The sequence below is a fragment of the Anabrus simplex genome, chromosome 2 (genome assembly GCF_040414725.1).
Source record: "Anabrus simplex isolate iqAnaSimp1 chromosome 2, ASM4041472v1, whole genome shotgun sequence".
Classification (NCBI taxonomy): domain Eukaryota; kingdom Metazoa; phylum Arthropoda; class Insecta; order Orthoptera; family Tettigoniidae; genus Anabrus; species Anabrus simplex.
Window position 1 is genome coordinate 893,532,733 of NC_090266.1, and position 18,115 is coordinate 893,550,847.

The following is an 18,115-nucleotide window of genomic DNA, read 5'->3' on the forward strand; positions in this document are numbered from 1 at the left end:
TATAGTAATGCATACATCAGAATCAGAATAAAGGCAGGAAATGTTTAACATTATTTTAAGCGAGTGAAGGAGAGAATGTATGACTAGCTCATGTTGGCGGATTCGAGTTCGGCGGTATTTGAAAGTGCTCAAATACTCCAGCCTCATGTCTAGATCTACTGGTACATAAAGAACTCTTGCGGGACGAAATACTGGCACCTCGGTGTATGTGAAAACGATAGAAGTAGATAGTAGAACTAATATTCAATTCTGCAGTGAGCTTGAAGCTGACCTAATTTCCGTTCACGTAGCTTGGCACATTAGTATTCCTATATGTTTCCTGATAACCGTGAAGATATAACCAGCCTGCAGGCTGAAAATATGCCCAATCTCTCTCCTTAGGCTACGGGTTACCGGTATTGAAGAGAGAAGGAAATGTTCGCGCAAAAGAAAGGGAAGTCATTGGACTTTCGAAAATCACACTGCAAAGACTTATTAAACAAATTGCATCGTTTAACACGCCCCTATTTTCAAGAATATGGTTATAGTACGCCTACTGCATATCAAAATAAAGACAGATATATGTAACGTTAATTTGAGTGAGAAAGGGTGTTTATTTCCTAAATTTCTCATTGAGCGTGGAAACCGACTTAATTATGAATATCTTGATTTATTTCATCTTAACTTTTATCATTTACTAGGGTAGGGAAACATTCATTATCGGTGTTTACATTGAGGTTAGTTTGTTTGGTTATGTCTGGTGATTTTAATATGTAACCAGGCAGGTTGGCAGCAGTGATCAGCCATTACAAAATAGAGAAAAGAAGAGCATCGGGCGGCGATATTTACTTTCTGGGGTATTTCGTTACGTGGCTATTACTATACATTGGGTACAGGAACAGGATATGGATGATTGCTGTTGATGTTGATGTTGAAAGATTTCAACAATGGCTTGAGAATTAAGAATAATGTGATTTATACTGGGGAGTGCATTGTTAAGTTTTGCCCTTCTGTTATAATTCTAACTGTAATTGCTTCTTATCCCTGACATGCAGCATGTCACAAAATTCCAGCTAATTTAAGTAACATCACAATGAAATTTATTCCTCTTCAATGCACTGGACACAGGAATAACCAAAAGTTTTAAAGCACTTTCTAGGTGCAATTCTGTTATCAGTTTATCATTAAGGCATGCCTGTTCCTCATCAAAGTTGCATAAGGAGAAATCTCAGGGACAAGAGGAACTTCTGATCCCACAATGGAATCTGTATGCGCCGATGCATATCAAGAAAACCAATCAAACCACGCTTTAACCTTTAGAGAATACCCTTAATCTTCTTTCCACCATACCAGATGGAGCAACACCATAACAGAAGAACTCATAGCAACAGACCAAGAAGAGCCACTTTGGTTCAGTGGATGAATCCACTACAGTCTTTGTCAAATTCTAAATTTTATTTTCAATCATAGGATACTACAAACACAAGCTAATACATGCAAGTATGAAGTATAAACTGCACTGCTACATCATTTATCGCGGAAGCATCCATCCAGGGAGATTACGTATCCGAAGTAGACAACCTGTAGTGGTTTTGTATTCCCTTCCTGGCATTTAAACCTCTTAGGTTTCTTCCCAACCAATATCACTTTAGTCTTGGAAGTACTAATTCCCATACCATACTCTCTGCACCTTTTTGGAAGCTCCAAGATTGCAGGCTTTCAGCATAGCCTGGCATTAAGACCATGTTGTCAGCATAGGCCAAGCTGCTTATCGCATTCCCACCCAGCTTAATCCCTCACCACAATTTTATACCTTTAAATAAATGATCCTTCCTCTCGTAACATTTTGCAATTACCTAAAACATACTGAAAATCTTATCCTGACAACCCCTCTGTTGTCTGAAATTGCACTGGTTTCCATCCAATTTACTCTGCACCATTGATCAACCCCTTATCTAAAATTCCGGTGAATACTTTGTCTGGTACACCAATCAAGGAACTGCCCTAAAAAGTTTTTGAAATCCTTCCTGTTCCCGTACTTATAGATGGATACAATTACTGTTTTTGTTCAAACAGAAGGTACCAGTTAAAAAAGAAAACAAAACCAAATAGAAGAATATAGAAGATGTATTCCTAACAGAGAATAATCAATTTTTACCTGACAAAACAAAGTCAGTTTCTATTATTTAAAGTGTACTCACCATCAACTTGATCTTGGGTAAATCCCTGAGTGAATCCTTGATCAAGGTCAAACATGAGGCCATCTGACTCCATGTCTTCTTCCTTGCCTGTCAGCGATGGGGCTTGAGTTGTAGCTCCGGAATGAATACCAGAATCCCCAAGGTATGAATTTTGTTGCCACATAAGGGTCTGTTCTTTTGCAGAACCCATAGGAAGATCTCCAGGACCCTGGTAATTTCCATGGGACACTGAAACAATTAAACAATTATTGTTAAGTATATCATATGAAATTAATTGTGCTTAGTCACATATAAATAAAGAGTTTTGCCTGTATTTTGGTCAGAATTTATAAAAAATTGGTATTTGTATGTCGGTCATGTCCAGAATAAGAAGGAAATGAAATTTTTAAATTTCCATAACGTATGCACACATGTATGTACGTCACGAGAAAAGGGCTAAACAGAATTTTGTGAAAATCAGTCATTCAGACAGAGGCAGAAGGCACTGCGATCTAGGCTACGTAAGTAATTTTATTAATTCTGGCTACTGTGTAACTGCATCATTATTATATACTGAAGTATTTATTACTTTTCGTTATATAGATTCTATGAAACTATGTTTTATCATATATGACGTTCAGAATGTGACAGTAACGAATGACGATTGTGCTGAACGCGATGAATCAAAAGGAAGACGAAAGTCTGATGCATCACTCTGGAAGCAGAACGTGAGAAAACATCAGACCAAAGGATAGGAGTACATCAATGCAAAAGGGACAATTATACCAGCAGAAGCTGGTGGGCCTGACTGCAGGTAGACTATACTAAAATGGTAATTTACTCAATCTAGTATACTATATATTTATCCTAACTTGCTAGTGAGCTACCTCCTCTTCTTTTTTTAAAAAAGTTCCTTTTAGCGTCAATCTTTAAGATCTTTTGCAACCATATGTTTTCTTTCATCCCCACGTAGTTATACCTGCTCCATTCATAAAGTTGCAGGTCCTCCTTATTGGGTCTTCTCAGATGTTTCTTCTCTCTTCACCAGGTAGTCCCAGTGTGGAAATTCTGATTCCTCCCAGGGCCTTACACTCAAAGAGTATGTGTTCAGCTGATTCTTCCGCATCGTTACATTTCCTACATACATTGTCTCTTATTATCCCCGCTGATCCCACTGTTCCCATCTTAGTCCTTGGGCCATCTGTCCACCACACAATATCTTCCTTACAAGTTTTCCATCTGTTAATGTCCCAGACTTCCTTTTTTGTTATTTGGGTCTCAAATGGTTTTTCAAAGATATACTTTGGAATCATATGATCAGCTGGCATGTTTATGTCTATACATGTCTATACAAGCCATTCTCTGAAGGCTATTTAGTTTGCTACTGATATTTCCTTGTCTTACCTTCACCCACCAAATGATTGTTACATAGGTCATCAGTTGTCTAATGATCAATGTGTATATCCACATTACCATTGCCGGCTTTAGACTCCATGTTGTCCCGACTGCCCTCTTGCATGCATACAATAGATTCTTAGCTCGGGTTATATTTCTTTCTATGTTAGGATTCCAGGCTAACTTTTTGTCTAATATTACACCTACGTGTAACACTTGTTCTTCCATATAGATTTCTTGCTCAAAGAGCTTCAGTGTTCTTGTCCCCTCTAATTTCTTCCTTCTTGTGAAAGGGACCAGTGTTACCTTGCTTGGGTTGACTGAGTTATTCTTCCCGACACCAGTTCTCCACAAGGTTAAATGACCTTTGCATGAGGTCCTGGATGACACTCATCACCTTACCTCTTACCACAATAACAAGATCATCTGCATATCCTTGTGTATTAAATCCCTGTTCATTGAGCATGACTATGATTTTGTTCACCAAAAAGTTCCACAGAAGAGGAGAAAGGACTCCTCCTTGCGCACAACCTCGGGTGGCTTGAACTGTTAGCGTCTCTTCAAACAGAGTTGCCTTTATTTTCCTCCCGTCTAACATGGATCTAATACTTTTCACGACAGTCTTCCTCACCCTACTCTATTCAACAACTTTAATCACTGAGTTGTAGATTGTATTGCTGAAGGCCCCTTCTATGTCTAAAAATGCCACCAGAGCTATTCCTTTGTATTCTAGGCTTTCCTCTAGTTTGCAAACTAAATGATGGAGTGCTGTCTCCGTGAATCTGCCATGTACTAGTGAGGTTAGGGGATTACATTTATTTACTAGCTATATGTGTTCATTCACCAACATAGAACAAAACATGAAATTAATACATTCAACAAACAGAAATATATGGACATCCTGGAGAAATTAGAAATTTACGTAGAACAGAAACAAAATATTGACAACAATTTAAATGAACACATTGATGAAGAAAATACTTTAAGTTGGCTAACCAATATGTGAAAAGAAAGAAAAGGATAACAGATAGCATCAATTGTAACTGTCTGGCCCACTCCCCACCCCTTAAATGGTCAGGTTACATGGGTAGTATACATTCTGTTAGTGGCTGTTCAGCAAGCGGATAGGCTTCCTCCGCTTTAACAATTTATGCAAGTCCTAATAATTTATCATTACAAAAGTATTTTAACTACGTAACATAGCCTTTTCTTTTTTATAGTACTACAGGAGCATTTGCAGAAACATAATGGGAGGTTTGTTCCGCTCTGTTTTAAAAAGTCCGGTCCTGCAACAGTTGAGCATAACATCATCTGCCCCGGTGGCACATACATGGCTAAATTTTAATATGTATACAACTTTGTAATAAATCAGTGCATCCTATAAAGGGTCAACTTCAAAAAGATGTCAAAATTGGACGATAAGGTGGTAGATTCCTAGTAGCAACAACAATACAAGCAGTGACGAGTAACATTTTATCAGAGTCTGACTCAACTAATGGATCCATCCAGGGTGATGATACACGTTGTGAGAGTGTAAAGGATAGGAAGAATGAGTGAACTGTTCAAGAGTGGTTTTACATATGTTCCATGTCTACGTGTTTATTTTTAAAAAATGCAAAGTGTACATATGTTGGTCTAGACTTGAGGTTATACAGGACAATGCTTAATGTTAATATGATATGATGTTGTATCTTGAGACTTAGATAAGGCTGATTTTGATGCGCTGATGAAGGGAGTTGAGGCTCCCGAAACATGTACGTATAAATAATTCAAATAATAATATATTGACAGGGCGGACTAAACAGTCGCCCGTTGTACATTATTATTATAAAATTATTATTAGGTTTGGATTATCCTGAACTATAAGGGGCAATCAAATGAAAACCAAACACCCATTACGTGATCAAGGAATGGTTTTATTAAAATGTAATTACCACAAGCGTTAATACATTTATCCCACTGGGAGAAGAGACTGTCAATTCCAGTTTCGTAGAAAGAGGTAGGTCACTGACGGATCAATAACCGCATCCACTCTTGCACTTCCTTATCCAAATGAAACAGACGTCCACGAAGGTCTTCCTACAAGTCACCAAAAATGTGAAAATCACAAGGTGAAATTCTGTACGGAGGATGTAGAAGTATTTCCCAACCAAATCGCTGAAGCATAGCCTTCGCCAGATTGGAAGTATGGGGGCGGTGATGTGTGCCTTCTCGGAATCTCCTATGCCACTCGTAGACACTTACCACGGACAGGCAGTGTTTGCCATACAAAGCAGATATGAGACTATAACTTTAGCGTGCTCCAGCACCCTCGGCCACCAGAAAACGAACCACACTTCTCAGCTCTTCTTTGCCTGCCTCTATTTCTACAGCTGGACGAACACACTAGACCAGTCCACACACCATCAAAGACACAACCCAGCAACTGAGTGAACGTGTGAGTTGTCACTACGCACTGCTCCTACCACAGCGATGGCAGTATTGATATATAACAACAGTGTTGCCACCTTTTACACAGAATATGTGTTATAGTGGGTGTTTGCTTTTTATTTGACTGCCCCTTTCCCTTTTTGCCTCAAAGCACCAATCATCACCATCCCTACACAAAACATTATTATTATTATTATTATTATTATTATTATTATTATTATTATTACAGTAACTTTATTGTGGCAAAGTTAGGGCTCCTGGCCCTCTCTTACACGTAACCACTGCATGTATATAAATGAGCATAATTTACAATATAAATTTTATTATTTTACCGTTTAGGAATTTCAATATGGTATGGTACTTTTAAATATTACTTAACGTGCGGTTTCGTATGTGCAGCGATGGTTTGAGTGTGCTGCCGACCGCTATTGCATCCATTCCCTCCCTGACTCCTACAATGGAATGCAGTAGAACTGGTTTCCTTCATGCAGCTCCTAGAAACCATCGCATGCAGTAGACGCTAGCAGTGCTGAGTATACCAGTCGGGTGCAGCAGACGCATGTGTGTATTATCTTCAGATGAATAGGCGAGATCTATCGAGTTTGTTTCCGGAAGACGGGAACTATATGACTGCTCCCATCAGGACTATAAAAATTTTGTGCTCAGAGACTTTTTTTTTGCTAGTTGCTTTACGTCGCACCGACACAGATAGTTCTTATGGCGACGATGGGACAGGAAAGGGCTAGGAGTGGGAAGGAAGCGGCCGTGGCCTTAATTAAGGTACAGCCCCAGCATTTGCCTGGTGTGAAAATGGGAAACCACGGAAAACCATTTTCAGGGCTGCCGACAGTGGGGTTCGAACCTACTATCTCCCGAATACTGGATACCGGCCGCACTTAAGCGACTGCAGCTATCAAGCTCGGTGTGCTCAGAGACAAAATCTGGGAAAAAATAGCCTCCAATTTCAATGATAAAACAGGCGAGTGATTATTTTCAACGGCCCCACAGTTCCATTTTTATAAAATGTTTACACAACGTATTTACAAAGGTTTTCAAGTCGCATAGGCAGTTTATGAATAAGGGGGTGTAATCTGCCCGAAGGCAGGTCCGAACCTCCGCAGAGGTGTACCTGAGCCAGAGTTTACGTACAGTAGGGTGGCCAGTTCCTTTCCGCTCCTCCATTCCCCTACCCCCACCAACAGCGCATGGCACCCATCCAAATCTTCACCACGCCCAATGTTGCTTAACTTCGGAGATCTCACGGGATCCGGTGTTTCAACACGGCTACGGCCATTGGCTTATGAATAGTGGGAAACCAAAATTAGTACATTATTTGCTCTTGAATGGATATTTTTCAAGAAACACTATACAGTAGAACCTTGATAATTTGAAATTGGTTAATTCAAAATCTCGCCTAATTCGAAGCAGCTCTCGTTCCCGGAAACATGAGATATGATTTTGCGTGTTATTTAAATCGTTTAATTCGAAATACGGATAATTCGTAATTCAAAGAACAATGTTGGTCCCGTTACCGAAATTCAGACTTTTAATTCGAAACTGCCTTTACATTTGGAAAAAAAATAGTATTTTACAGAGTAATTTAAATTCAAAATTTCTCCGTGTCATGAAAGAACGCGACTTCCGGAACGTGAAGGGGTAACTTGGCGCACTTTCACCTACTTCGGCGTGTCTACAGTGTGCTTCATCCATATATATAAAATAAGAGTTTTGTCTGTACACTGCTCAGAATTTGAAAAGAATGGTATTTCTGTATCGATCATGTCCATAGTAACAAGGAAATGCACTTTTTACTTTTCCATAATTTCTGTCTGTCTGTATGTACACGCATCACGAGAAAACAGCTGAAGGGAATTTAATGAAAATTGGTATGTGAAATCGGGGGCTGGGCCACTACAATCTAGGCTATAAATCATTTTACTCACGCTGAGTGAAATGGTAGTTTAGGGGAAGTCCTAAAATTGAATTCTCAAATATTTACAGTATATTAGTGGTCCTATCGATAAATACTACATAGCTAAAGTTATACAGGGTGGAGCGTAATTCGCGCACTCGGGCATCGCAGTGCGACTCCTCACATGCCAGCAATAAAAAAATGTGCCTTACAAATTTTCGTCTTGCGAGTATATCCGGTAGAAAACGGACGTTGAAGAGTAGCAATCTGGCAACACTGTTCTCGTCGTGCTGTACAGTTGCTGCAGTGGTTGGAGTTTTTGGTTGGTATGCGAGAGGTCGATGGTTCGATCCTGGGTTGAGGCGCATTTTTTATTTGCTAATTTCCATCTGACATTACCTACTGTAATACAGTAAGACGCCGTTTCTGAGGTCACATGTATCCTACATTTACAACATTTTGTAACGCTGAAACAACAAATACCTGGTTAGACTAATAAGAAATAGACAGCTGAAACAAACAGGTTTCGCATCTAGTAGATGAAGTGGTGCGAATAAATTCACGCCCAGAACGTGGAAAGGGCGCTTTTCAAAGCTGACCAATGAAAACGATTGTTCGTCCATTTCTAGGATCGTAGTATGTAAGTGCAAATGGTTTCTAGAGGACCCACTGCAATCGCTGTTGACAATTAAGATGCCAGATACCATACCACCTGGACTACATTTACAAAATAAAAAACATACGCCTCATCCCAGGATCGACCACTCGACCTCCTGCATGCTAACCCAAAACTCTACCCACTGCACCAACTGTACAGTACGTGTAACGTTTGCTGACAGAGGTAGTTACCCTACATGTGGTTACAGTGTTGCCAGATTGCTACTCTTCAACGTCGTTTTTCTGCCAAATATACTCGCAAGACGAAATTTTGTAAGAGACGCGTTTTTGTTGCTGGCATGTGAGGAGTCGCGCTGCGACGCCCGAGTGCACGAATTACGCTTCACCCTATATAGAATTACATTTCTGATCATTTATGTCATACATTGTTAATGTACCGGCTTTGATAACACAGATATTCATGAATTTGTATTTTTGTTGCCAAGTCCATATCAACGCCGAGCCACTTTTATTAAATTCTACATTCATTTTATTCAAAATCAGCAGTGAAGAGCCTCTGGCTTGGAGGAGAAAATTGCCTCCAAGTCAGATAATTTTTTCCGCCGCCAGTGTATTGAATTGAGATTTTCCGACTAAGAAACAGAAACAGATTAGTAAAAGGGCCTGGTCATTCCAGCTCTGGAACTTTGAAATGTTAGACCGGCAGCGTAGTACTGTTCGTTAAAAGTGAGAAAATGTGTGGTTTTTCATTTGATCGAGTATTTCATGTGAAATCATTGCTTTCACTCATGCCATTCCTACCGACATCATTGTAATGACCTATGTTCATTTCGGTTGGGGAGACCAGTAAGTCTTCTTAAGGATGTAAAAAGGCAGGTGGAGGGTGAGTGTCTGTCATTATAATGCAATTCCCCAACCTCATTGTAACTGATGGTAAGCAAGCGGACCTACCATTACAATGAAAATTCCCTAACGCAGTCTTCATATGAGAAAAGACGTTTGGTGATTTCTCCGTCGCGTTTCCAGTGTAACGTTAAGAGCTATGCAATTTAATACAGTCTTGCTCACAACGTGTACTCTACCTAACCTACAATTCCGTATACAATGTAGAATTCCCCAGCGAAGCACGGGTACATCAGCTAGTATCTGCTATGTTCAAGCGGAATCGTAATTATTTTGTATTCGTCATTTTTAGGAACGCCACAATATCATGTAGCAGGCAGTGTGCGGAGAGGTAGAATCCGCGAACACTGGCGATTTAGACAGTTGGCGAAAAAGCGTGGCTTATAGCCTATAATAAGTTCGTACGCACCAAACAATATTGTTAATGCCAATGAAACTACTTTTTTTTTTTTTTTTTTTTAATGCTGAGGCCAAACAGACTTATGGTTTTAAAGGAATTGCCAGCCGGCAAATGTACTGTGTTGCTATGCAGTGCACACGGAAGCGAGAGACTTCCTTCCCCTGTCATAGGAAAGTTCGAAAAGCCACGATGTTTTAAGGGCATCAGTCAGGTACTTTCCATGCCAGTACAAGGCATCTAAAAATGCAGACAGTACAGTAATCCAAAAGATAAAGCATTTGCACAGGGGAGCCAGCATAATTTTTCCTTGTCTTCGAATCGTGTTTTTCTTCCTTTCGTTGCGTGAGGTTACGTTTGCCATAGTTTTATACAAGAGCATTATTGAATAATGTAAATGTGCCTTGTTGGCTAAATTTCTGAAATAGTGTTTTCCTTGGCATTTGAAAAGTTTCAACTGAGAATAAAGGTGATTGTATGCATTAATGGATCTTATAAGTGCCATGGCGGGAAATCGTACAAGTATAGTCACTGTACTGTTGTTGTAATGTGGACGGAAGCAAGAGACTTTCTCCCCTCGCCATAGGAAAGTTTGATAAGCCACGATGTTTTAAGGGCATCGGGTATATTCCGTGCAAGCACAAGGCATCCAAAATGCATACAGTACAGTAATCCAATGAATATAGCACTTGCACAGGGGAGCCAGTATAGCCGGTTTATGCATACAGCTTCATCCATAGAGTTCATTCCTAACTTAGCCTTTATCTCCTCATTCCTAGTATCCTCCTGCCATTGTTCCCACCTGTCTGTACCAGATATTCTCGTTACTTACATGTCTGTTACTTCCAACTTATAAGATATCCCGAGTCCACCCAGCTTTCGCTCCCGTAAAGGTTGTTTTCATTCCTGTGCATTTATGGAAAATTGGCAATACTGCATCAGACATCGAAGCCCGCGAACTTGGAAGCCATTTAACACCAGTGATTTACTGTAGTCTATTACATGTTTTGTGTGTTGTACTTCAGAAAATCGGCAAAATGAAACGAACAAAGCCACACAAATTGATGCAAGTGAAAAAACGTGTACTCTTTCAGATTTCTTCAACAGTAGGGCCCATAAGTGCAAAACAAAGTGATACAGACGCTAGTGAATGTGAGGAAACACTTAATGGAAGTGCCGATTGTAGTGTTCAGGACAGTGTGAAATTTATGGTGTTCAAAACAAAAATAAGTCAAACATTTAATATATGTCAAAATTTAAATTTTCAGGCAAACGGAAATTTCAGCAATCATAGCTTGAATTACTTTTTTTTTTTTTTGCTTTACGTCGCACCGACACAGATAGGTCTTATGGTGATGATGGGATAGGAAAGACCTAGGAGTTAGAAGGAAGCGGCCGTGGCTTTATTAAGGTACAGCCCCAGCATTTGCCTGGCGTGAAAATGGGACACCATGGAAAACCATCTTCAGGGCTGCCAACAGTGGAATTCGAACCCACTATCTCCCGGATGCAAGCTCACAGCCGTGTGCACCTAACCGCACGGCCAACTCGCCTAGTGATTGAATTACTACCGTGGCTGTGCTATAAAGAAGGTATTGTATAAAGTGTGAACTACGCAGCAACTTTCATAGCATTACCGACCAAAATTCTAAAGTTGTGTCTGGATTTTCAGGACCATTTACACTGGAAACTTTTAAAACACACGAAAAAAACCTATCCTCATTAGAAGTGTCAGGAGACGAAATTTCAAGAAAAATCCTGAATGTGCACCTTTAGCGAAGTGCGTAAAGAAAATGAATGATATGTTACAGCACATGAATGCATTGTTCATGGCATCTTATCATATTGCAAAAAATAACAGATCCTACACTGATTTTGAAGGTTTGGTTGCACTGTTCAGTTGAATGTTACTGATTCAGAGAAGTATGTGAACGATACACAATACAGAGAATTTATTTCATACATTGCCTCAGATCTTTGTGAAGATTTGATATATGAAATGAAGGGAAGTTCATATGTCAGTATCTTACTCAATGGATCAACAGATATCTCTGATGAGAAGCTGATACCTTACATTAGTTTTTTTTAAAGAAAATAAGGTGACTTTCTATTGTGTCATTGGAGAACGCAACAAGTGATAGCTATATGGAAGCTCTAGAAACGTAATTCCTCCAGTTATGTCTTGGAGAACTCTTTACGGGTACAAAACTAATAGGTATAGGGACTGATGAAGCACCTGTGTGATTGGTGTCCGTAACGGTTCGGTTACAAAAATATCTGAAAAAATTGAGAACATTGTAAAATGTTCATTGTGTTGCACATCAACTGAAACTCGTTCTTCACTCACTGAAAGTCGTGAAACTTAAAAATCACTGATGAAATTGATTCCACACTCAGGAAACTATATACTGTACATCTTATCGACATTCGCCAGGACGACTTTGTGAACTGAAGAAAATTTCAGAGTTGCTGGAATGTGTAATATCTAAATTGCAGTACTTACACCAAGTTAGATGTGTAGCAAGAAAATTAAATGTTTTGCATGCAGTTGTCACAGAATGGGAATGCCTAGTGATACATTTAGAGAATATTTCTGAAATGAAAGGTGAAGAAGGAATCACAGCTAAAGGCCTTCTAAAGAAGATCAAGGACTTCAAATTTGTCATCACAATTCACTTCTTGAGTATATTCAAATGATTTTCACTTGTATTTCAGAATACAGTTACCAGGTATGTCGAATAAGAATTTCACGAGTAACAAGGAACATATTTTGGCAAGTGGGATTACCTTTCTGACAGACTGTGAAAGGACAATTTCTGATTTTAGGCTGCAAACCAAGCTTGCCAATAAGAACTTTAGTGATCTCATGATGATATCTTTGAATGGACCATCTTTAAAGGACTTTGATGCAACAAAATGTATTGATTGTTGGTGTTTTGGTGGGAAATCAAACAGGCACATGTAGTGTAATTTTAAAGGATGCTGACCTTGAAGGTGATTGGTGATTATTTGGATTAATCTCCCTCAAAATATAAATTTCCATTCAAAACCAGTATGTAGCTTTATCCTAGTCTTCCAAGGTTATGAATTTCATCTCTGGTTCCGTATTGAATTAACATTACATATAATGTTAATTAACAAGGTTTTATTCCACCTACTCAATACTTCACAATATTTGTAATGCCTATGTATACATTACAATGTGTTGTTAAGGGACTAGTTTCGACCCTGTGTGGGTCATCATCAGCCTAAATAAGGTACACTTTTATTTGTCGATATCTCGGAACAACATTTTGTTGTTTTCATTGTTTAGTTTTCCTACCTTTCTTTTTCTTTAAAGAACCTCGTGTTAATTTTAATTTTCTATTCTCATCAGGTTTTATTGGTTCCATCTTGGATTGGGAATTTCACCTCTCATCATATGCAGAACTCCTTGTACTGTAAAAAGTCGCTTATAATCAGCCAGTATACATTTTTTAAATCATAAAACACTGGACTTCAAGCAAGATAGATTCCCTCCGCACCAATGTTGTACATAAATATTCAATAATTTGACAGAAGATGTAATTGAACGATAGAATTCATTAGAAGCATCTGGACTTGATATTCAGACCGGCATTTTATACTTTTATCATTATACAATTTTAATGTATATGTAAATTGTAATATTTCAACCATTATTGTAAAAATTGATGTGGTACTATATTTATAATCTAACTGCAATATATGTAAACTTGGACAATTCACTATCTATTGATCAGTACCAGGACACAATTTTATCTCGCATAACATTTAATGCATTTCACCATTTTTTATGCACATTTTCACATTACACACATAGCTCATTTTATTAATCTTATTAATTCACAACAAAATATTGTTTCGGGATATCAACAAATAAACGTGTACCTTATTTAGGCTGATGATGACCCACATAGAGTCGAAACTAGTCTCTTAAAAACACATTGTAATGTATACATAGGTATTACAAATATTGTGAAGTACTGAGCAGGTGGAATAAAACTTTGTTAATTAATATTATATGTTATCCTAGTCTAACCTGTGGTTTCCATAACGTATATTTGCTAAAAATGCACTGGCTCCTGAATTATTTCTATTTTTTTCTATCCCTGCACATGAGGGTTTACCCATTCTCCCTTCACATTCCCACACAGTAACACTGTACATCTTTCATTTGACATTTTATCCCTGACACACTTTTGTCCCTTAATGGCGAGGGACTTTGTGGATAATAACCAGAAGAACAATCCTCTTTCGTTCACACTGAAACTGTTTCTACGTTCGTATTCTGAAATCAAGCCTAGCAGTTTTGATTTCCAATCATCCACTACACTTTCATTCACTTCCTTGGATTCCCCATAAACTTTATTCCAGACAATATTGTGCTTCTTCTTGAAACTGTCCAGCCACCTCGTAGACGCTTTGAACTCAAAATTTCCAAGAGATTAGCTACAGCGAAAGCTTCACTTTAAAGCATCGGACCGGAAGTGAGCACGTTTTTTAACCAGGCAGAAGTGAACCACTCCCACACTACCTTGTTTAGTCCTCATTACCAGTGATCTTCAACTTCCCTTTTCATTTGACACTTCCTTGAATCCACTCATTTATTACTTTTTCATGATTTTGAATCATGTGGTAAATTTGCATTTTTCCACACCTAAACCGGAACATTATTTGCCATACCAAGAGTTTATATTTTCCTTAACTTCAATTATTTTAACTCTTTCGTTTAGAGAAAATTTCATGGAAGATTTAGCCAAGATAAGAGTTTCTTCACTTTTATGAATACAGCAGGCAACTGTTTGGCAGCATGCCTGCTTCCTTACCGTCAACTATCTATTCTGAAAATCTCATTAGAGTCTTGGTCAACTTCCCTTGTCAACTACTGTACCTGTTTATCATAGAAGACAGATACTGACCTTTCCCTGAAGTGGCTGGGTGAAGAAATAGAACGGCAAGTGTACTGATGGCAGCGATGTCCAAACATGTGCGCCAGTTTGTCCAAACAATGAAATTGATCATACCAGCACCAGAAATGCACAAATTCTTTTTCATAGGACTACATCATCCTAATATTTTTTGCATTATACAAGTAGGCCTACAGTTGATTTTAAAGAATTATTTCATTATCCAGTTCCGTGTTGAGGAGATTCCGCATTATACAAAAGAACATTATAACGCCGTACGCTTCACCAAGACCAAGAAAAAATTCTGTGGTGGTTAAGTTTCCACTTTATTCAAGTTCAGTTTGAGCAAGTTCTATGAGAACAAATTAACTTATAGTGAAAATAACAATGAACAATAATCAGCAGAATTGTATAGGTCACAGATTTCCTGAAGTGGTGTTATATAGGCAGTCAATAAATCAATTTCAATGTTCCAATTGAACTGCCATCTAGCAGCAATCTCATACTTGTTTTCAAAAACAGTCATTTGGAGTGGGAAAATTCTAAGTATGAGTGCCCAAGTTCTTTGACATGCCAAAAATTATGACAGACACTGTCAATTTTTTTCCCTTCACAATTCTATTTTTCTGTCCAATGAAACTCATGATTTTGGGATCATGAATTATGCACCATATCTGATCTATCAAGGCATCCAACAATGTGACATATTTACTGTGCACAAAAATCCTATTCCTTTAAATGCATGTAAAAATGAATAAATGAATGAATGTGACTGTGTGCGGGGATCTGAGTGAGAGTGAAATTCTTGAACTAGTTAGACCTACTAACTCACATGATGAATCCTACAAGAGTGAGGAGGATGGGGGCATCACAGACATATCAACAGAGTCTGCAGTCATGAGTGCTTTAGATGTATTAAAAACATTTTACGCAGTAAATAACATATCACTAAACAATTTGGTGATTATCCAGCGAGTGGAGAATTTTGCGATAAGGAACTGAAACAAGCAACTTTGGACTCCTTCCTGAAGCCTTTGTAAGATAACTACTGTATTCAAATTTAGTGTTGTTAATGGAAACTTTAAATGTAACATAGCCTAGAATAGTTTCAACTTTCATTTAGCACGGTGAAACCTTTTTAATCGCAGCACTTTTCATCAGTTTTGGTAACAGGTCGCTTGTTTGAATTAATGCTGGTGTTTTATTTTATATTATACAAAGTTCTGTGTTGAAAATCAATTCATGTCTTGTCGATCAAAGAATTGCCCAAGACTTTGACACGATTGATCACTGGAATTAGAGTATGAACAGTGCAGGCTAGGTTGCCAGGAATTCTTCATGACCAGCAGATGTTGTGTGTGTATTAACTGCTAAAGTATGAGGCACATCTCTGTCTATATGCAGGGAGTACCACAATAAAATGAATAAAACGGCAGCGTACGAGAAGTTTGAAGAGAGATTTCTCAAGGAAGTGGACCGCTTTTACATTTATTAACGTATCATTATTATTATTATTATCATCATCATCATTATTACAACGATCATCGCATAATATTTTTTTCTAGTGGCATTACGTCGCACCGACACAGATAGTTTTTATGGCGACAATGGGATAGGAAAGGCCTAGGAATTGGAAGGAAGCAGCCATGGCCTTAATTAAGGTACAGCCCCAGCATATGCCTGGTGTGAAAATGGGAAACGACAAAACCATCTTCAGGGTGCCGACAGTGGGATTTGAACCCACTATCTCCCGGATGCAAGCTCACAGCGCGCGCCCCTAACCATACGGCCAACTCGCCTGGTATTATTATTATTATTATTATTATGGAATTCCTAATATGTTTTCATGCTATAAGATATAAATGTCTGTTGCTCTGCGATCATTTTTTATTGAATTCATCAGAGTACATACAATAGAACACAACCTCTGCAAATGATGTTAAGGCAGTAGGCCTAAATACATTACAAAAATAATGTAGAACATAATCACAATCGTTTTTCCCATTTAAATTATGACTTACTGCATGTTTCTCTTCCTTTTAAAAATATATCACACTGCTAGTCCAAGAACCACAAATGCTGGTTGTCTTTCCTCCATATTAAAACAAAATTCTATCAAACCTTGCCATATCTTTTAAAAATCTTGTCAAACCTTCAGCAATGTTGAACAATCTTTGACAACTTTTCTTGTGAAGTATTGAATTGAAAGAAAAATGTGATGGTGTACAACAGGCATTTTTAGTTGTGTGTTTGAAGGCTAAATTTAAATTGAACATGATCGACCACCCATACAGATTTCTCACTGCGTCCAGTAGCTGCACTAGCAAGCTATCTCGTGCTGCCGATTAATAATCCCCGTTGACTGGTGAAAAGAAATATTAAAGTTCAAAGCGAGAGGGAACATACCTTCATAATTCTTTTCATAAGTGTGCAAATAACGTGACTGCTTTCATTACCTCTGAAAATATAAAGGCTGAAATAAACAACCGATTTCAGTAATAATAGTAATAAAACTGTTATTGTCCTTACGTCCCACGAAATAATTTTATGGTTTTCGGAGATGCCGGAATTTAGTCCCGCAGGAGTTCTTTTACGTAGGCCTGCAAGTAAATTCACTGATGCAAGGCTGACTTATTTGAGCATATTCAAATACCACCGGACTGAGCCAGGATCAAACCTCCCAAGTTGTGGTCAGAAGGCCAGCACCTCAATCGTCTGAGCCACTCAGCCCAGCAACTGATATTCTAGATACAGTAAAATAAAAAATGTGATACATCTCAAGACACGACAGTATGCATCACTGATTTCAGATGTTACCTTGTGTACGCATTATCATGTCAGATTAAATTTTAAAAAGGCTGTTCCCTTGTAAAGTTACAGCACATATCATCTTATTACTCTGCTGGGATGTACAATGTGTTTTCATGAAACAGGCATCGTGAAGTATTTGTTTTTGTTTTTTTAACTTCTGAAATTTACAGAAAAAAGAAAGAATTCTCTCATATTTACCCCTTGCTACCCTAATTAAATGTTCAGCAAAAACGTTGTCCATTTTTCTCAAAACTGTCTTATTGTTACTAGATTCCCATTCCCTTGTGCTCTGAAGGACTCCTATTTCACACTATAATTATAAAAACTTCAAGAATGTCATTCTAACAAAACAGAATTCTACATGAAATCAAGAAATAATTTACTTACTCGGCCGAGCCTGCTGTGGTTGCATTTGGTAACTCATGGTGCCACGGGATTCTCAGACCTGAAAATAAAATCTGTATAAGAAATATTCAACTGACAGTATGGGCAATATTTCAAAATTTAAAGAGTCCTGTGGCAGTTGACGTAAGGTTTAAGCACGGATAAATTCAACAACGCA

General features: G+C 38.3%; 1 protein-coding gene across 3 annotated transcripts in view; it reads right to left on the bottom strand.

The window, feature by feature from the left end:
• arm (armadillo) overlaps window positions 1–18,115 on the bottom strand; it is a 251,436-nt gene that overhangs the window by 219,285 nt on the left and 14,036 nt on the right. For all 3 annotated transcript variants that reach the window (XM_067141649.2, XM_067141650.2, XM_067141651.2), the window contains exons 2-3: window positions 17,941–17,998; window positions 2,181–2,408 (exon numbers count right to left, since the gene is read on the bottom strand). In XM_067141649.2, the coding sequence (XP_066997750.1) occupies window positions 2,181–2,408; window positions 17,941–17,977 (265 nt within the window). In that variant the 5' untranslated portion in view covers window positions 17,978–17,998. The remainder of the gene's footprint in view (window positions 1–2,180; window positions 2,409–17,940; window positions 17,999–18,115) is intronic.